General features: G+C 40.5%; 1 protein-coding gene across 8 annotated transcripts in view; it reads left to right on the top strand.

Moving 5' to 3' along the window:
• The window catches only part of SPHKAP (SPHK1 interactor, AKAP domain containing), a 63697-nt gene that overhangs the window by 27546 nt on the left and 14526 nt on the right, over positions 1-21625 (top strand). For all 8 annotated transcript variants that reach the window (XM_063166853.1, XM_063166854.1, XM_063166860.1 and 5 more), the window contains 3 exons: positions 15760-15819; positions 18716-18850; positions 21182-21437. In XM_063166853.1, coding sequence (XP_063022923.1) covers positions 15760-15819; positions 18716-18850; positions 21182-21437 — 451 coding nt within the window. The remainder of the gene's footprint in view (positions 1-15759; positions 15820-18715; positions 18851-21181; positions 21438-21625) is intronic.

The raw sequence follows: 21625 nt of genomic DNA, 5'->3' as shown, positions 1-21625 counted from the left end.
TCTCATTTGCTGCCCTGGCACTTGTACAAATGTGCAGTAAATCAATTCAGAGAGAAAAGTAACTATGAAATTAAGAAATTAGCTTTTCTAGCCAAGTCTTCCTTGAATCATATTGTCAGATAAATGCCATTGCTCACTCAAGGAATGGAACAAAAACATCCAGGAAACAGCTCCCACAAGTTATTCCAAACTGAATGATAACATATGCAGGAAGGAAAAATCTTTGGCAAGGTGTATTTTGATGAAATAAAGGACAGCAGTTTTCACTTGAAATAAAGTATATTATGAGTGGTTTCATTCTTTTCTTCACCCAAGTCTTTTTAAAGATATGGCACTACATATCTTTGGATTTTAGGTAGAAATACACAGATTTTTTTTTCATCAGTCTTTGATACTAGATTACTTTCAGGTAACTTGCTAACAATAGTGCAGACACTGTGTCAGGGACGTTTTCTGTCCCTTAGTCAGGGTCCATTTATCCAATATGTTCTTCAGAGTGTCCAGGGAATGAAAGCATGGCCTCACTGAAGAGTGATGGTGTAATCTTACACGGGCTCAGAAAGAAGGATTATTCCCCAGGCTAGTACTAGTCAGCAAGGCTTTTTACACAGGCAAATACAGAAGTTTAGTCTTGAATCTCAAAGGAGGAGGTTTTTGTTTGTTGGCTTGTCCTAAAACAAAGCTGTGTGTGTTCCTGAATAGTGACCATGCACAGCTGAAACAGGTGCTTTGTTTTACTGTGTTTGAATGAAGTTTTACATTTGCTAGGAAACATAGCAAAGCCCTGTTTTACATTTGCTAGCAAACATAGCAAAGCCCTAAAACCACCAGACCTATGTACTAAGACCTTTTTCCTCCCTCATGGGATTGCTTGCACACCTCAGCACTGTCACAGACGGGGAATTACAAGGCTGTTTATTTTACCTTTTACTCCATAATTACTCAACCATCTTCAGGAACAGCATTGTCTCTTTCAGAAATCAAAATCCATCCATTGCTTTCCAGATCTAAACCATAATTACTGGGGATATTTTCAGGTTTAAGTCTCATCTTCCTATTCAGCTTGACGATACTTTAATTACATCCTGCCAAGGTGCAGGAACCAACAGCAGCAGGCTAAATCCTGGCAGTGAGTTGTAGTCCTGTCTCAGGCATGCGTGGGTGTTCATGCTGCTGTGGTAAGGAACTGAACCTTCCAGAGAGCCCCCCCTGGCTTGCACAGGGAAACAAAACCCCTCCTCTCCAGCAATTGCTCTCTGCCTTATGGAGCACAGTGCAGGCAGACTGAGCACTCGCTTCAAAGACCACTGAAAAGATTACTTGTATAATCTGTAAAATATGTTTCACTTTCTGCTCTTGTATGTACTTGGCTCTGAAAAATATATCTTCACATATGAGCTAATGTTAAGACAGAATTCAAATATGCTCTTAAAGGGTTGCATTTCCACATTTTCAGTACCACACATGTATCATACAGCAGTCAAATTCACAGCCTCATCAGTTTCAGAGTGTGAAAGGTTGACAATAGATTTTCTTCTCTTTCCTGTAACTTTAGACTTGGGACACTCTTTAATCATCTGTCTAGATATGCCATCTTCTTTCCTGTCCTTCTGTGACAGTCTCACACTGCGGTGGTTTTCTGTCTGTCCTTAAGCAGATGCTTAACCCTACTCTGACAAAGCTGTAAATAAGCCCTGGGAGGATCAGGCATGGTATTGCAGCTGTATCCTCTCCAGCATTCCACTCTGGCATATTCTCCATGACCTGCTTTATCAAGAAATGAGATTCTTGTGCTACCTCTAGAGTGGACATCTGTGATTGTGCTGCTGTTACAACCACAGTCTCTCTCTAACATAAATTGCAGGCTGAGGTTTGCAGAAATTTGTTAAACATTAAGTATACAGGGCACTGGAGAGAGGAGATGGTGCATGTGGCATAAATATTTATTGGAATATTTTCACTAAGTCTTAAGTGGCAATTAATTACATCAAACCCAAAGGAATAAGCTTTAATGGGAAGAAAATATTCACAGCTGTTTTTGAAGCAGTGGCTTATGAAGAGATAACTCAGGAAGATTCATTAATGCAGTCCAGCCATTAAAGTAGGGATAGGCTCTGAAATATCAAGAACCAAAAATCCACCAAGTCATTTGAGATAAGCACCTTCTGAAGAATAATTTGGATTAAATTTCAAATTCATTACCGCTAAAAATGCTAGAAGGAGAGCAGTATAACACATCCTTCTGACAACATACAAGGTGTACCAGAAAGAGAATTGTGGCTGGGCTGGGGAGACAAGGGAGAGTCATGTCAGGGCCTTATTTAGGTGAATTTGGGTGACTCACAGGAGATGCACTGAGCTGCCTGCTTTTGGAAACATTCTGTTAGGGCCTGCAAGGAGAGTGGTTGGAACCCTCATGTCATGTTACATAGCAGTTGTGCAGCTCACAGGAGAGGTTTTTACATGGAAACTGAAGGGAGTAATGTGGCTTTTGTCACCATCCCAATGAAAATATAGGGCAAGAATGGGAGAAAGACTTCCTCCACTCACAGCTAAAGATGGAAATTGCCTCTCTCTAATCATGCAAAGGACCATACAACAGAAGGAAGGCTCAGAGCTTCAAGTTGATGTTTCCCCAACCTGCCTTGAATCCTGTTGTAATTTTGGGCAGAGAAACTGCCAGGAGAGCACCATGGTCCTACTTTGACACAAATGGATTTTTTTGATGGCAGCCTGATCTGACTTTGGTGAGATAAGGAAGGTACTGCTGTATCCCACTGAGGGATACCTGCCATGAAGCCTTTGGAGTTATTTGTAGTACAGAAGATGGGCCTGAGCTGCTTCATACTCGGAGGTTATAACTGTGTGCTGGGCTGGAGGTAATTTTCTTCGCAGTGGCTGGTGTGGAGCTATATTCTGTATTTCTGCTGAACACAGGGAATGAACAGAGAAATGTTTTTGCTATTCCTGAGCAGGGCTTGTGTGCTGCCCCCAGCAGTGAGTTCACTGGGGTGCACAGCAGGCTGGGACAGCAGACCCCAGCTGGCCCAAGGGATGTCCCATAGATGTGACATCCTGCTCAGCACAGAAAGCAGGGGGCACAAGGAGAAAAGGGGGCACAGAAATTCTCCCACCTGTATGATACTGCTACCTCACATTTTCATTCATGCAAATCCTTTTGCAAGTAGCTACAGGGCATATCTAGTACTTCCAAACTAATATTTTAATTTCTACATTTCACAGCTGGTTCCTCTGCCAGAATCATTTTGGCAAGCATGGAAATTAATGTGAGACAAGCATTGCATCCAAATGCTAATGGATGATTAGCTCTGTCTTCCAGAAACTTTTTTTTTTTAATTCTGAGTCACTATCAGGCTATTTCAAACACCTCATATAAGACATATTCCAGCTCAAGATCTTCTTTAACCATTTAAATATAAAAGGTCAAATTTTACTGTGCATGGAGGAGAGAGCTACATCTCTTATACCATTCCCAGTCTCCTATCTACTGTAACTGTGCATTCTGCATATTAGTGATAACTGCTAATGACCCCAAAAAGAAGTGATGAGAGCCAATGGCAGTGAAAACAAGTCACCAGAATTTGTTCAGTGGAGGAAAGGAAATTGTAATCTAAAAACAAATACCCACAACAGAAAAGCAACAACTGGCAATTTTTAGTTTCCTTATTTCTGATAATATCGTAGATATTCACAAAATTATATAAGTCCTTAAAGCACTATATACTATATACATTTTATATAAACTTCTTCAGTAGATACTTGTCTGTATGCTCAGGAAAAGGAGACACTTTTTAGGAGTTACCCAAGACATCACACCAATTTAATAGCAAGAAATGAAACAAAATCTTTCCTGCTTCCCAAAACTACTCTGAGGTGGAGTAATAGGAGGCAAAATAATAGTAATGATTAAAATAGTGGGAGAACACTGAAGGAACATTCTGAAGAATATTACCTGAAACCCACACATTTCAGCTGGTAGTTTGTTAATGGTTGAGATCTCTCTTTCCCAGAAATTATAGGAAAGTGTCTTTTCCATTACATGCTTTATAATGGCAGTGTCACACGCCTCACTGCTCTGCATGAAGGCATTTTAAAGCCTCCTATAAAACCAGAAGGAAGATGAATGAAGATGACACTTTGGGCATTATGAAACCATATGCAAAAGAAAGTCACATGCACATCCCTGCTTCAGCTAATCCTCATTTCCTCGTCATTAGTGCCTGTGTGTGACTGCACAGTGATGTGTTTACATAGCTGAGGAATGTGTGAGTGTGCCTGAGTGGGTGCAGGAGCTGTGTGCCCCAGGCAGGGTGTCTGAGGGCTCTGCTGCAGCTGGGGCTGCTCTGGCTGTGGCAGCAGAGCCCTTGTTTATCACACAGATAAACACAGGGGCCCCACGGCAGGGTGAGAACTTGAAGAGCATACCAGGGTGGATGTTCTTCTGCACAGTTTTGTGCTCTCAGCATGAGCCTTGGCTTGCACTGTGGGTTGCACCTAACTGCAGCTGAGTGTTTGCCAAAGGTGATCTCCAAAGAGCTTCTGCCAGGACCTTGTACAGACAAAGGGTGTGTCCATGTGCCCTGAAAGATGCTCTGCAGCTGTCCATACAACAGCTCTAAGTTCAAGAACAAACAGAAATCACCACACATTTCAGTGTCACTGAAATGACCACAAACACCACTCCTTACAGTACTGCAGGAATCTAGCACAGGCTGAGATTTCCAGCTCCTTTTCCAAAAAGATCCAATTCAATCCTCAAGTAGATGCCAAGACTTCTCATCTTGGTTTTCTGCAAAGAGACAGGGAGCTACAGAAACCCAGACTTTAATCATCACTGTAGGAGTTCTCCTTTCTGTAGGATGAGTCTAGACCTGCAGATTTAAGATGACCATGAAGAAGGCAGATGTTTTCCTGGTAGAAGCTTGTCTAGGGAAGAAGTTCAGACCAGAACACCTTTCTTATTCCCAGCTTTACTATTTCAGATGCAAGAAATTGAAAGCTAGAAGATTCTTGTTGTACTTCAGGGGTTTGCTCTAAACCCCTCAGAAGTGTTATTCAGGTATTTTTCCTCCATCTGTGTATGCAACTAAGTATAGAGAACAAACAACTTCTTTTTCTTTTTTATTTCAGAGCTTAAAAGGGTAATGATAAAGTTAATAATCCAACTGACTCATGGACAGATCTTTATTTCTGTCAGCTGCTATGTAATTTAGTACAAAAACATCTGTGATTACAGCAGCTCCATGATCTGGCTCTGGGAATGCAGGGCATGTGAGAATGAATGAGTGTGGAGAAGTACAGGTACTTCTGTCTGACACACAGGGATTGGGGACTGATTCAATAATTCTGACGTTATGGACACTTCCTCCAGATTGCAGCAGATGTTCAATTGAGATATTCCATGCTCTTTTAAACTGACAATATGAAAATGTGGGTAGTCATATTTTTAAAGTAATTATTCTAGGTATCTGGGAAGAGTTAGAATCAAATCCACCAAAATTAATTTTCCCAGTTAAAATCACTTTATTTACTGTGAGAGTGCAAAGAATTTCCCCATTTGCTTCTTGAACAGTGTATTTGAGTAAGCAATGTCTTTCCAAAGCTACACATCTACCCTGCACCCTTTTTGGTTTTTAGTTCCCTCAAAGCTTGAAGAACTCTGTGAGAGGAAATTATTTAGCTTTACTGTTTCATACTGGATTCTGAAACCCAGTAAAACAGATCTCAACTGAGGAATCACCTAAATCTGTTCAAAAATACATGTGATTAGGCAAAACATTCTCCCAAAGCAGCTTTGGGTTTGTGTGAATAAAAATAATTTGACAAACTAGTTGAATTATATTTAAATTAGTTTGATTAAGTTTTTTTTAAAGAATCAAGAGAACACCTAGGATTACAGCCTCTGTAAAAATGCATGATTAGAGTTTCTGGTTGCCTGTTTACCAACAGAAATAATTTCAGGCTCAAGGGAAATAGTCACTTTTGAGCTCACTGGATGCTATCTGTCTAATTTGACAGTAGGCCAGAGGTTCCAGAGCCAGAGTTCCTACAGCTTTCATGAATACAGATGAAACTGAGAAATTGTAAGGGTGTGAACTTAAACCTTCTTTATACCACAGAGAAACCAGACGGAGCTGCACTTTAATAAAGTCTACTGAGAGGAAAGTAGCAGAACTTACATGTCAACATGCTGAAAAGTTAACCTTAAGATGCTAATACACAGATAAGCAGACTTTTCCAATCTCAGCAGTCTGACAGCCAGCTGTTTTCCAGACTGATTCATAAGCGCAAGAACCTGTACCATTCCTTCTTTTTCAAGTAATCTTGCTGCCTCAGAGCTCTACCTGTTAATAACCTGTCCAACAGCTGGGGCAGAGCTGCCCTGCAATTTGTAGAGCATGCATGAGCAGACAGATGATGTGCACACCTACTGCAGCAGAAACAGGGGTCAGTCCCAAAAGGTTTGGTTAAAAATGACAGAAACCATCACTGTCACCAAACTGTATCCATCACAAAGCTGTGATTTCTGTTGCTTGTAACAGTGGTCAGCTGTAGGTGGATATTTTGTATGCTGAATGTAAATTCTCTTAATGGAAGGATGAAACAATCCTTTTTAAGGGGAGAGAACATGAGGTCTTGGTTTAAAAATGTAATTTTATGAGGCAGGAAGCAAGAAGAAGGAGTGAGGCCAGGATGGGCCCGGTGAAGAAAAGGAGGAGCTGAGGAAATTATCCAGAGCAGTTAGATTTTACAGTCCTAATTTCTTATAGTGCATATTTAACAAACGACTGAGCTCAATCAAAAGCTATCATCAGACCTGTGTGCTTCCTTCCTTCTCAGCCCATCCTCTGAAAAGCAGAGAACTTACAGAATGATCTGCTTTCAGTAAAGAATTTTTTAATCAGAGAAGACACAGAGCCTGTTTTTCATCTAGAGACAGCAGTTTCTCATCTACTGGATACAGTCCTGAAATCCCTTCACAGAAAGCTTTGAGTAGAGATTTATCAGGAAGAGTTTCATAAGGTGTGGCAACCACGGAGCTGCTGGTTTTCCCTGCTGCCCTGCAAAATGCCACCTCCCCAGTCCTTCTTCCCCCAGTGTAGTCCAGACCAAAAGGCACCTAAGCCTGGGAGACTGCAAAATAAATACAGCAGCCCTGCCCCAGTGTGTGAAAAACAGGGCAAAAATGGCATACGTGGTCTGAACTATGATGCATACTAACATTTTACTTAAAAAGAGGGGGGGGACCATATTATGTATTATAATGTTACTCTAATAATGTACTCTAATTATAAGTATAATTAGAGTAGTGGAGGCAGGAAAGAAGAACTAGCTCAGTTTAAAAACTCAAACCCAAATAGACTATTCCAATCATGGGTGTTTTAGCTGCTGATCTGACAGCCTGTATCAGCTGTGTAATACACAATTGACTCTTTCTGCTGATAGCTCCACTCACACCTTGGTAATACCTGCTCATCCTGACCCCCCAGAGACCCAGGGCAGGTGGAATTTGAGTCCAATCAATCTCACAGTCACTGCTATGGAGTATTTTCACATGACATCTTTGTTTAGCAAAACCATTTGCATTTTTTAATTAGGCTTAGCCACATTGCCTTCCTCATCTTTCTCAAGGACTGAAAAATCCTGTAGAGCACCACAGAATGGATTGCTGTGCACAGATAAGCAGAATGGATTTAAGTACTTATAATGCTTTAATCTCGTTTTGTGCTTCTAAGTGTCATACAAATGTCTTTGAGAAAAATAATTGATTTTTATAGTAGTTTAGAGCAATGCTATACCAAATAAAAGTATCTAGGTGTGTTAAAGAAAACATTAAGCAAATACTCAAATGTCCCAGAAATCTGAGCATTCATTTAGTAATGTACCATCAATGTTCTCCTTTCTAAAAATCAAACATCATCATAATTTCCTTGCTTCAGTTGCTTATAGGATTAAAGAATTCATCTCTTTGGCTTTGGAGACTGCAGGCAGTTGTATTTCTTGGCTTACCAAAACCAGCCTGGGCAGAGACTGCCAAGACAATCAGAGTTTGGGGCTCGAGGGAGTCAGTCTTTCACCTTGGTTTCATTGTTAAATAGCTTGGTTTTAGAAATCATTAAATATTTTATACTCTTTGGTGCATCTGGGACAGTGTTCTTAGCCAGTGATGGTTTCAGTCATTTTAAACAAAACCTTTTGGGCCTGACCTCTCTTTCTGATGAGTTACTTAGCAGAGTCTGGCCTATAATTAACCACAACAGTGTAAATTGCCAAAATGCAAAGATGCAATAAAGTTTTAATTTTAGTTTCTATGAAATCTTTTCCCTGGAAGTGTCTAAAATTCAAAAATGCTGTTTTATGAACTTTTGTCTTTTTCCTTCTGGAGCAGCCTGGTCACTGATGCATTGCTGTATTTCAGTGTCAGGCCCACCCTGCTGGGCAGGAGCTCAGAGGAAGCAGGAGAAGGATAAAGGTGCAGGACTGGCTCCTGAGCAACCCCAAACTGATTTCAGGTTATTTTTCTGCTCATGAACAAATTCTCCTTTCAAGTACCACCTCCTGCATCAGTCTGATGGAACCATAATTTTTCCATACCAACAATTTTCAAATGCAGGAAATGGAAAAAGTCAAGATTAACTTGAGCAAAGCTAAATGATGGTATCAATTATGGTTTATTGGTTTGTATTTATCATTTTTTATTTGGACTGGCCTTCAAATCAAATCTGTTAACTGTCACAGTTATACTATCTAGTCCTCTGAGATTCTATTTAACATTTAAATGGGTACAGAAAGAAAGAAAATAAATAAGCATAATAAGACCTATCAAAAAATGAAGAAGATTAATGCAGGCCTATAAGGTTTTACAGAAATGTACATTGCCTCTTCAATCTTGCACAAGCAATAATACTTTCTATTCATTCTGCAGTAAATACTCCTTTTGATGCCACTCTATAAATAAAAGTGGTGACAGAAAAACAACTAACTTTGTAAAGGTAATGAGAGAGAAAAAAGGGTAGAAATATCAGGCTGGCTATTGCTCCTGGCCTTGATGGGTGCAAAGGCATTTCTGTGAAGGAAGCTTTACACCCAACATGTGCATATTTACTGGGGCAGGCACAGAGTGGTTGATAACAACATTCCCATCATATGCAGTGAATTTGCCCAAGATTCACTGAGCAAATGAATCTTTGCCCACATTCATTTGGGCAATGAATCTTCAGACATTTGGGATGTCTGGAGATGCAATGCAGGGAGACTTCTACTCTCTGAAGCCTGAGTCAGAGGGAAAACCTGACAGCAGCTTTTCAGCACATGAATCAGAACTTTATTGTAGCATTTATACTGAGAGTTGGAGCCAGAGACCTCAGGTATCAGTTATGAAAGTTTTCTTGTAGTAAATAATTGTGGTGAAGTGACCAAAGCCACAAGCTTCCAAAAAGAGTTTGCAATCATCCTCCTTTCACACAAGTCCTACCACACCTAGATGGTTAAAAATTAATAGTGTCTTGAAAACTATTTTTCTGTTTCCTTGTTAGCCAATGGATGATCTTATGTGACATTTTAGAATATTTCTTTAGAAACCATCATTTCACAGCTAATTGGCTTTTTATCTTTCTAAAAAAATGGTACTTGAAACTCTATTGGGATCACAAGATTTAAGAAATTGCAGTTTTAAAGAACAGAGAGGTCAGTGATTAGGGGACCTTACAGACAGTACACATAAATATCTACACGCACATTTATATCTATATATCACAAGAAATCCAGGAGGTTTTATTTAGCCATCCCATTAGCATAAATAAGACAAGTGAAAATAAATGCAAAGTTCTATTTGGGAGCTTTGCAGATCAGCATCAAAACAAATGCTCCTGTCACACAAACTGCCTGTATGGGTACAATCTGCTGGAAAAGGCATTTTGTGATATCCTAATATAAGTCAGAAATATATGAGTGATTCTGATCATTTTCAAAGAGACAAAGCTCACAGCAAGTTTCTAGACAAAATCTGGCATGTTGCCACTCCTTTGATATTTTCTGTGGGTTACAGTTTACTTTGGCTCACAAGTACAAAGGAAAACAATATTTTTTCCTCGGGCTTTCACTGACTTCAGCTCCTGAGGGAGCCCATCGTGCAGCTGTAGGTTCTCTGAAATAGTCACCATTCCAGTGAGCAATGCCTTGGAGCAGCTCTATTCTGATATTGTGCTGTGGGGAAATTACAGTGATCTAATCTTTCTAAAGCCAGGAGACTCAGACTTAAGTCTAATAGAAGTTTAGAGCAACTGTATTTTTTTTCTACTTTACAGAGATGAAATTAGGATGAGAATAGGTTCAGAATTTCAAATCTGCCATCCTATCACAGAGTTATTGCTAAGAGCAAAAATTATTGTGGTCAAAGATTGCATTAAATCCTTAAAACAACTGTCACAGCAATCATAGTTGATGTAAAATTCAATCACCCTCTTCACAAACTGCACCTTCACAGTCCTACATTTAAAAAGGGATAAAGTGTTTAGAATAATAGTGTATAAGGAACAGCACACACCCTGAGAATAAACAATCCCTGCCCAAAAATATGGAGGAGAAACCGCATGGAAATAAAATGCCAAGCCTTTAGTATTTCAAAGGATAATGCTAAATAATAATTAGAAATCACTGCACTGGTGTGGGGTGCATGTCCCTCCCAAGCAGCGAGGCAAGAAGCAAGAAGCACAGCAGGGTAATTTAAAAGTGACATTGGGGAGCTGCATACCTGTCCCAAACCAGGACAGAGAGGACCCAGCTGGCCTCTGCACTCTGCTCAGCAGCAGATGGGGACATTTAAAGGGAACAAAACCATGGGGGAAGCTCAGACAGTCTGATCCTGCCTTCCCTGCTCTGGAGCTGCACTTGCTGCTGCAGCTCTCTGCCACGAGGGCTGCATTCCCACCAGCACTTGAACTGGCTTTTTACATAAAACTGCCTTCAGCCCTGGGCTCAGCAGGTGCTCACCTTCTCATATCCCACAGTTTGTCCTGCACATCCTCAGGTTTGGGCATTTACCTGCTTTAACTTGGCACCCAGGAACTGCCTGCTCAGAACCACTTTCTCCTGAGATCTCTCCTGGGGCTAATTACCCTTTTTACTTCTTTGTAGGAAATTAGACATGAGTTTTATGGGCAGATAGCAGAGCACTCCCAAACCAGTTGTTCTCTCTAAGTGTCTGGTGGGGTGTCTGAATTGGCACCTGGCATGAGTTGACTGACTCCCATGCCTCATCCTGACTCAGTGATGTGTCAGGAAGAGGATGGGAAAGGCAGAACAGCACAGACCTGGGAGATTAAAACTCTATAAACTCATTTTCAAGACAGCATTTACACCCTGAAATACCAACCAGGACAGCACAGAACATGGAGAGTTCTACACAGTTCTGGTGCAAATCCAACCATCTGCACAAACATTTAGCCTGTGGTGAGGCGTGTGGCACCAAACCCAGCCTGCTGGGGACACCGAGGCCAAAGCTGGGGATCAGGTGGGTGGGGCAGTGGTGGAGAGACAGGGATGAAACACTTTGTGTCACCTGCATACACTCCTGCTACCACTTTAATAGTCTAGTTAGCTGTGTTGTCCTAATCCAGCTACTGATGGATTAGAAACTAAGAAACTCTGCTTAGGAGTGTCCTTTAGGTTACAGAGTCATAGGCTCTAATGTCAGAAAATGGCAGAAACACAGTGCTCTGATTCTACATCATTTCCCCCTTTCTGCAGGCTTGCTGTTCACTGAGTCAGGCAGCAACACTTCATTGCATAAATGTGGGCATATGAGGTAAAATTCAGGTTGCACAAGCCATCTGTAGAGAGTTCTCATTTTCAAGTCTTGTCTCTTCCTTTCTTTTAAAATAGATATTGAAATTTTTGGGAGGGTGGTATAATATAGATTTCTTTGATTTTATGGGGGGAAAAAAGCCCGCCTCCTGCAGCTCTTCAAGCAAGTGTTGACCACAGTCCTTCACAGCACAGAACACAGGACTTGGCTCGCTTTGCTTACCAGGTTAACTATATCCTGGAGCCATTTGGCAGTGAGGAAAATATACTGTGTTTACATTATATCCTTAAATATTTTATAAAAAATAATTGCTTAATATATAGTTCTTTTAAGAAGTGAGGTGTTTACATAATTTCTGCACCAACTCAAGAGCAGATTTCAGGACTCCTCTGATCCATAGAATTAACCCTGTGCATCTCTTACCAGTCATAGAAATTACCATGCAAAATCTGAAAAAAAAAAAAAAACCCCAAAAAACTAGTTTCTCTATTTGATTTTTATATGATTGTGGAAAGTACAGACTTCTTCAAGAGCTCAGCAAGTTAGTGATGATAACCTGGCTGGAACTATCCCAGTAGAAACGGTTGATGAGAGGAAGGTTGGGGGTCAGACCCAAATCTGTGCTACTGATGTACAAGACTCTGCAGAGTGCAAGAGTTCTATTCACAGTGTGCCAGTGCATTAGGTGGTTTAGGGACATGCAGCATCCTGCTTTGTGCTACATTTCAGTACAGTGGTACCTGTTCCCCACAAGAACAGCTCTTTTCTCTCTTGAGCAAATGGGATTTCTACACTTGGAAAAACGACTGAACCAAAAGCAGACACTGGCACCTACCCGGGAAGTTGTGGGTGACTCTCTCACTGTGTAAAGCCTGAATTGGGGTGAGGAGTTGTTTCCTTTTTGTATTATGCAACACCATTTAAATTTTGTTGTTTTCTCCCTGCAAAATAAGTATTTCCTAAGACAGAAAAAAAGGCGATATCTTGACATTTCTGTGTGGTTTCCAGAGAGAAAATCAGTGTAAGTGGAAAGCAGACACACTTTGGAACTGAAAAGGTGTTTGTGGGAAGTCAAGGGTATGAAGAAGTAAAGGAGTGGCTGGGAAAGGACTGACATTTAAAGATACCATGATGAGGAGAAGGTTGGCTTGCAGCTAAACTAAGCTGCATCTGATACAAAGAAAAAGAATCAGAATTAAATTGAGGTTAGCAAATCCTGACCTGACCTTGGCTCTTCCTTCATAATTTATGCAGTGTTTCCATCCTAAAGATTATTAATTGTTCTCTCGTGTTGTTTTGCCTTGTTTCAATGGAGGCATCCCTGATAATTACTAGAAGTTAATCAAGCAAGGCAAGCTAATGAGAGCTTAAAACTTGTATTATGTAAGCAGAAAACAGGGAGAGATTTTTCATAATAGATAATTTTCTCTTTGAGCACCACTGGTGAAATATCTCCAACAAAAAGATCCTCACAGTGAACTTCCTAGAAGGAAGCAGTAGTGCAGAGCAGGCCAGGATGGGATTCTAGAGGTGATTTATGGTTGCAGTACCTCCCCATCTAGTCCTGCCTGCTGCTCCCAGCAAATGGAAAAAGTAAATGAGCTCATCAGTGTATTTCACCACTGTGAAACTGGCTTTTTTTCAAAGTTGCCTGTAATTAAAACTGCAAAATCCACAGAACAGGAAATGCTAAAAGACTGCTTTGGCAGTGTAACAAATCAATGTCAATTGAACTTGACAAGTGTATCTGGAAGCTGGATTCAGTTCTGCCACAGGTTTTCTAGTGCAAGTTCATTAGGTTCTGAAAATCAATTAAAAATAAAAAAAGAAAGACAATTTGACTTAAAACACCAGATATTCCTGTTCGTACTGAGGTTTCATGTGCTGAGGCATGAGTGCGTTATGTGCCAGGCACACCTGAGCAGAGGTGATGATTGTTTTGGCTGCTTGGAGAGGGCCTGGCTTTGGGGTGGCAGTCAGTGCCCCTGCTCATCACAGCAGAGTCATGAGCCAGCACCCCATGGAGGCAGCAAAGGGCAAACCAGGGTTTATCAGAGAATCTGGTGTCTGGCTGAAGACACAACTGCTCTGTGCAGCTTTTCCACAGCTCTCCTCAGTAACAGCCCAACCTTCAACATGGGGTGACCCTGCTGGGGAGGACCCAGACTGGCCCCACACCTTCCCCCTCTCCTTCCCTGGCCAAACTGGTGTTTCCCTAAGCAAAAACACCTCCATGCACCTGCAGACTCACTCATGATAAATTCATATCTTGCGCTGTCATGGGCAAGTTCATGGGCAAATCAAGAGTGTCATTTTCTAATGCTATTTGGTAACTACCTATTGTTGGTATGAGAAATGCCTACATGTGAAAACCCAGTAGAAAGTAAGAGAAGTGTTTGTCTAATCAACTGCAGCATGTTTAGGACATTACATAACCACCACACTATGTTGCTAGAGGATATTTTTACTATTTTGTAGCTTAGACATTTTTATAACTATTTCTTAAAAGTTCAGCAGATGACAGTGGCATATCCTGATTGTTGTCATTATCAGACACAGAAATATTTTTGCTAAAAAATGTAAAAGGGCTGGAAAATATGTTTGTAAGTTCATATAAAGATGACATTAAACTATTTAAAAGGGCAAAAAGCTTTCTTCTTCACTGGGTTTTTTTGTGGTTTATAATGGGAGCACTGGCTGGATCTTTCCATCTGCTGTGCTGGCCGTTACTGCAGATGGTCATAATCTGTACATATGGCATGTGCATATATAAACTGAAATCAGGGTTGTCTTGGTGTAAAATCAGGCACACAACAGGAGCTTGGGTGCCAAACACAACAGTGTTGGTGAAGGGGATAATTTAGAGCAATTTCATTTTCTATGGGATATTTACATGGAATTAGGGAAAGTATTTCCTCTTCACTGGAAAAGAAGTAAAAAAAAAAAAAAATCACTCAGCTCTTTTATGGTAAATTTTGGGCCTGCAATTTATTTGGAGTCAGGTGTTGGCTTCAGCTGTGCCTTGAATTTGTGTTAGGCTTTGGGTTAAATGAGGACGACACCAAACTCTCATAAACCTCACAGTCAGCCTGGTTTTGGAGTCCCTGCTTCTAACTCAGAGCTGGAGCGGGCATTTTCTTATTAGAAAATGGCCTTCCAGTAAGCATATAATAAAATAGAAGTCCTCACAAATTAAATGGTCTTTAGATCTGAAGTTTGTGTTTAAGTCAATCTCACTATCATTAAATATTCACTGAAACTCACAATAATCAAAGTGGCAAAAGCCCTTGTCATCAAAAGTAGAACTTTCTGGTGCAGAACTTGCTCACCAGGCAGTTCAGCTTTTCTGCACCTGTGGTGCCAGTTAGCAGAGCTGAAAATTTCCTGTGGAATATTGCCCCATGAACCAAGTTTTAAGAACTGCTTTTATAAAGTGTTAAACTTCTCATAGACATTTTGGAAAGCTAGGAAAGGTACTGGATTATTTATGTGATGTGCAGAAAACTCTAAAAGCAGCTCACTATTGCACTTACTTAAAAACTTTTAGCAACAAGTGCCTGAAAGAAGAAGTCATTGGAAAAACAAGACATGAAGAATTTATCAGATATGTGATCAAATGTATTTTTAACATTTTCTCTACCTTTACTGACATCCTCTGTATTACAGTTTTTTTGCAACATTTTCTCATTCATCAGACAAGCCAATTGTCAGCACAGATAAAGTCATGACTTTTACTCCTTTTTTCCTCCTTTCTTAACATCTATTCCACTGTTCTCTTTACAAACCTTTCTACCTTTCTTGTACTAGGAAAAAGCTTCACAGTGAAAGGCTTCAGCTACAAGGCTAGAAAATGAAAATATAGTGACTTTAAAAGGGTTGCTGCCACTCTAATACAACTTTATAAAGTGCTTTTTCTTTTTTTCTCATTATAGGTTTGTTTTGTGAATTTAGATGCCAACAGAGATGATTGCAGCGATGAGCAAGTGAAACAGGTAACTGCTTATGTCTTAAAAACATGCACAATGGATCTATTCAGGCCTACCAGGGCTCTCTAGTAAAAACAAAGATTAAAATTCTATGAGCAAATCAAAGCCAACCCTAGATTTTTAAATGCTACAGAGAGCAATGCATAAGGAATCTGAAATTGTCTCAGCACTGGACTATGTTACATATCATTTCTTATTCCCATCCCAGAAATCTGTACTGAATCATGGCAGTCTGAATTCACAGTAGTTGTATGAGTAGATTTCTTGCTTTTATGAGAGAATGTTCACATGCATCCATTTTCTTTTAATTTGGCATAATACTACATGAAAAGAGTTTCTGGTGTCCAGCTCTGGCACCAGTTTGTGATTTCTTTCTCTGTCCTACAGCCAAAAAGCCCCTGAAAATCTTCCACTCATCTAGGTCTTGTTCAGCTGAGCTGTCTTACTCAGTCAGACTCCACAGAGGTAGATTATGTACTCTTGAGGAGAGGGTCTAGATAGAACAGAACTAAATGTGTGTGTGGTCTGTTTAACTGAAATTTACAAGAGTAGGAAAAAAGAAATTTTTTAAAAGCAGTAAAAAAACCTGGTTCTTTTATAAGCACTGAGACAAACTACATCATGATATGGTATGATATTTAAAACACATACCATTCCAGAATAAAAACCAATAAATCTGCAGAAGTCACATTTTAAAGAAAGGGCCTGGTGTCACTTCTGTGCTTACATCTTCCTTTATCAGTTCTTTTTATCATCCTGGCTCAGTGCACACCAATAGAGAAGCAATATGGAGTGAGTGAACTCAGGTGGGATCTCCTGGCAGTACCCAGGGAGTTCCTTGGTCAAGCCTTTACAGTTCATTTGCTGGAAACACTTCTAACTCATAGAGCAACCAGTGCTGGCGCCTTGATGCCCCCTGCAAGTCATTTGTTAGCAGGAACAGTTTTTCTGTGCTGTGTTCTGCATCCTGGATCTGTGAAAATTCAGTTGTCAAAAATAAATATGGCATCTTGCAGCAAAATGATTTTTCTGTTGAATCAGCGAGTTAACTGTGCAGAACAGCTTGAGAGGTTTTACTTTACTGAAGCCACAGAAGCACTGGTTGTTTTCTAAAATGTGGTGGGTTTATTGCTGTTTACAGTGTTTGTTGAGGAACAAAAGCTATGAAAGGAAATAAAGTTTCTCCCTCAGTCTTAGAATTAGACATCTGTTCTCAGTTTTCAGTGTAGGTAATAAAAATCCCCTGCTAGCACAGGTACTTTGCATTCTTTTCCAAGAGGAAACTCCCTCATCCCCATTTCTTTGTGTAATAAGCAGGTTTTGTAAATTAGCATTGAGTGGCATGGAATTTTATGCAATACACTGGTGTGGTGAAAGCATTTCTGAGAAGACTTCTGAAGATGTTAGCACAGCTGTTGTGCGTATGAAATAAGTATTTACTAGCAGGTACTCGATTTACTAATAGATACTGTTAGGATTTTGTATCACTGATGGAACTTTTGGAATGGGTTAAATTGGAGGGTTTTGTGTAAAATAATTGTCCTTTCAGACTTCTTTTCTTTTTTTCTGAAGAAAAGGTAAAGAAGTGAAGTAAAAGATATATAAAATGCCATCATTTCCTACTTAAGAAATCTGATAAAATGGGGCTATTTAGGCAGAAAAACAGAGATACTTCAGGAAATGTCTGTGATAACAGAAAGGTTATAATTTTAAAGAAAAAAATAAATGATGAGAACTTTTTTATGCTACAGTGAAACATCAAACTGAATTGAAGCACTGAATTCAGTTATGTCACATAAAAATACTTAGTCTCATCTGAAGATCATTCCCCTGAAAAGTGAACTGTTTCCCATTATTGATTTTGCTTTTCTATGCCAGAATGTTTTATTATATCTAATTCAATCCAAGGAGAACTAACAGTACTGCAGGCTTAATATTTTCAGGATGAAAAGGGAAAAAAAAAATGAAGTATTGTTGCCTTGGTTAGTAACTAAAGCAGATGGCTGGGTGCCCAAATCTGCACTCCCTGAAGGGCTTTGCCACACATTCTGCACTGACACGTGGGCCATGGTGGTGCAGAAAATGGAGGTGGTGTTTACTCTGCTCCTGCTCTGAGGGGTCAGCCTTGGTTCTCTGCTCACAGAACAAGGACACCAAGGTCCTTGGCAGAGAGAACTGCACCCTCAGAGCAGCTGTTGCCTTTTTGGCCTGGCCTTCATACACAGAGGAGCACAAATGTCCCCTGCACGTGCTGGGGGCAATACAGATCTCCTGTATAGCATCACTGATGCTGTGACTGTTCCTGCTTTTGCCTCTAATACATAACACATAGGGAGTGACTGTATCATTACAAATGGAAGGTCATGAAGGTATACAGTGTAACAGCAAAGAAAGGCACATTTCATGTATCTCCAATATTTTTGCTGTTCCATGTTTATCATTGCATCAGTTTGGTTGGCAATTTCCAGGTAACTTCCTCTGGTTTATTGCTAGTCATATGTGTGGAGGAAAACAGGAAGATTTGCCCTGTTCTCATTGCCATGCCTACTGAAGCTTTTGTGTTTCAGACCATGAGAGAGACACTTTTCACAGTCTAAGGAACTCACATGTAACAGGAACTATTTAGATGCACCAATCCAATCAAGCTGTTTACCATGTGACAATGTGAGGGATGGCAGATTGTCATGCTGGACACTTGAGGAAAAGTTTATACTATCATCCTTGTCTTGTCTGATGTCTCAAAAGAAGAACGCCCATTTTAATGCTGCCAGTTCTATTCTTCATCTACTTGAAGCTCACCAAGTGAGCTTTCTAAAAGGATTCCTCTAAGTGATATTTTAATATTTTTAACTGTGCAACTCAGACCTCATTACCTGAGAACAAACTCTGTTTCCTTCTACAGAAGCTGATCAGTGTCTCACCCAGCCTCCCCAAGCTGATCAGTTCAATGAACGTACAGCCACCGAAGGAAAATGAAATTGTCCTGCTCAGTGGATTGACAGCAGGAAACCTCCAGGCTGATTATGAGGTTCCCCAGGTAGGAGCCAAACTCAGCTTTAAGATCACATCACGCCAGTGAAGGGTGGAATTTGGAAAATGGGAAAAAGGAACTTGAAAGCAAAGACCTGAGATCAGTGTGAGTTGAGTGGAAGTTTGTGAACATACAAACAGCCTCTGTCAGACAGATTTAAGTGTGGTGCACGGCAGGGGGACACACCAGGTACACAAAGATAGCTGAGAGATCCTGCAGATCTGGGTTGCAGCTGCTAATGCTTTAAGCCACATTAGCACTTGATCCTTCAGGGGAGGCAGGCACTGCTGGCAGAGATGACTGATTTTTAAGGCCAGATTTCAAGAGTAGCAGAGAGGGAAAGAGGTGATACTTCTGTGCATAGACCTGGGCCAGGGCACCGGCCTTTCCAGTGGCCTTGCCACTTCCCACTTTCATTCCCAATCCATCTTCACCTCTCAGCTTCATTAAAACTGCAGAGTTACCCTGGAGTACAAAACTCTCTCAATCAAAATAAATGTGAACAGGTATTGCCAGGTTTGTCTGCTGCAGAAAAGAAAATAAGGGAACTTTGTTTCACTGAAATTACCTTGTGTACAAAAGCCTTCCCGAAGCAGACCCTGTGACAGCTGTATTTCAAAGAGCACTGAATTTTATAGTTTACCAATAAGCTGATCATTAAAGAGAGCAGTTACCTGGTTATTGAGCTTTCTTGCCATTCATGACTAATGGCTGAGTTTAGAAATGTTTAACAAATACAGGCACAAGGCTGTGGTGGGAGCAATAGAGCTCCAAACCCCACATCCCAAGATGTTGCAATCCACACAGGGGTGGTCTGAGGCCCAAACAAGGTAACTGAAATACCCAAGTTACCCCTGTCTCCACAAGCCTAGAGACACTGAGACAGGCAGCCCTCTCATAGAGAGTGGAGTCAAGAGCCAAACAGGAACTAAATAATGTCTGTCGAGTAAGGCTTTGCATTGAGACTGGATGAGATTTATTGGCCAAATATGCCACAGTCATCCTATTGCTTGGCTTTCAGAGAAATTAATTTGTAAGGTGACTGGCAGAGTTTTGTAAAAGGATTTTTATGCTACTCCCCCTCAAGCCGTTTTCACAAGTACAACCCCACAAAATGTGGACTGGGGAAAAAGCAAGGGAATGTCTGATCTAAAGCTGCATCTCTTTTTCATAGCATTTTTCACAATACCGTGCATGCTGAAGCCTGATTCAATTTCATAGCAGCTATCTAATTTATCTTTTCTGTTTTAACACACTAAGTTATCTGGTTTTCTTTTCAGACACATTTTTTAGGTGGAAAGGAAGAGCAAGCTAATGAACATGTTAATCTAGCATAACACTCATCCCACTCTCTTTATTAGTAGATTGGTTTGCATTCACAGTCAAAAGGTCCAGGATGGGGTCACCTTTCTATGTTAGCTACTGTGCAAATGCCCAGGGGGTCCAGGGCATCTTTTGCACAGCCTAAAACTTGTGCCTCAATCCAATCCACAGTTGGTGCCACCCAAGCTGGCTCTATCCTGGGAGCCTGAGTTCAAAGCATGACAAGCTGTAGAAGCTTGGCTTTGGTTCAGGATCCATCCATACAACAAGGTCCTATGCAGAGACATTGACTCAGCTCTGTTGTATAAATGTCCAACTGTTTTCATATCAGTAAAATGAGGACAACAAGAGTTCCTTCCTCTCAGTTTCTGTCCAGCATTCAACTGAATTATACAGCTTCTCTAGAGAAGGCAGTTTTATATAAAGGCTGAACACATTATGCACTGGATCCCCATTTCCAGTGGGAGGTTGTATTGGCCTGAAATAATGGGGCTTTGGATAAAGAGGGAGAGCAGCAAAGAAACAAAATAAAACACTATTTAAAAATGGTCTGTTGGAACATCTAAAGGTGACCTGCTCTTCACAGAATTATCAGGTCAGTATTTACAGGGCTGTCTTCAAACAAGCACTGCAACAGAAGTGACCTTGAAAAGGATTTCGTGCCCACAAACAATTCCCTCCAGAGAGGTAATACAGGTAGTGTGAGGTCATTAATAACAGCATGTCAGATGACTAACATCAAATAATTATCTGTCATTAAAACAATAAATTGATTGAAAACAAACAATCCCCTGTGATACAGCTGGGTTCTCTACTAAAACACTTGTATAGCAAAAGCTGTCAGTCCAAGGAATCTTATTTTGGCATATGTGTAACTGCACACTGTTACTAACATTGAAATGACAAATCGTATGGCATCTGTGCAACAGAACATTCCCGAGATATTTATAGAGAGGGAAGCTTAAAATAAGTGTTATTTTTTAATTGAATAACTGAGATTCTTTTCCCCTCTAGTGTCCTTGGCTGGCAGATGTCTGCTTGGTTCAGTGTGCGAGGGGGGACAGGAGGAACAGCGCAAGCTGCATCATTTTTGAAATAAACAAGTTTCTGATTGGACTTGAGCTCGTTCAGGAGAGGCAGCTGCAGACTGAAACTCGTGTCCTAAAGCCTGAGGATGACACAAACTGCTCTGTGTCCTCAATAGAAGAAGATTTCCTCACAGCCTCTGAGCACCTCGAGGATGACAACGAGGCTGATGAATATAAAGCTGGTAAAAGCAGGGGGACTGAGCATAATTGTGCTGTTGCTCATACTGCAAAACAGCTATAGCAATGCTCACAGAAATTGCACTTGATGTTAATTCATGCATATGTAATTTAGAAAATGGACAGCCATTCATATTTTTTAAGTTTTGTTCAAAGACAAGGTACATGCCTGTGCAGTACTTTTACAGAGCAG

The sequence above is a fragment of the Melospiza melodia genome, chromosome 12 (assembly GCF_035770615.1).
Source record: "Melospiza melodia melodia isolate bMelMel2 chromosome 12, bMelMel2.pri, whole genome shotgun sequence".
Taxonomy (NCBI): Eukaryota; Metazoa; Chordata; class Aves; order Passeriformes; family Passerellidae; genus Melospiza; species Melospiza melodia.
This window is presented reverse-complemented; position numbering and strand designations above follow the sequence as displayed.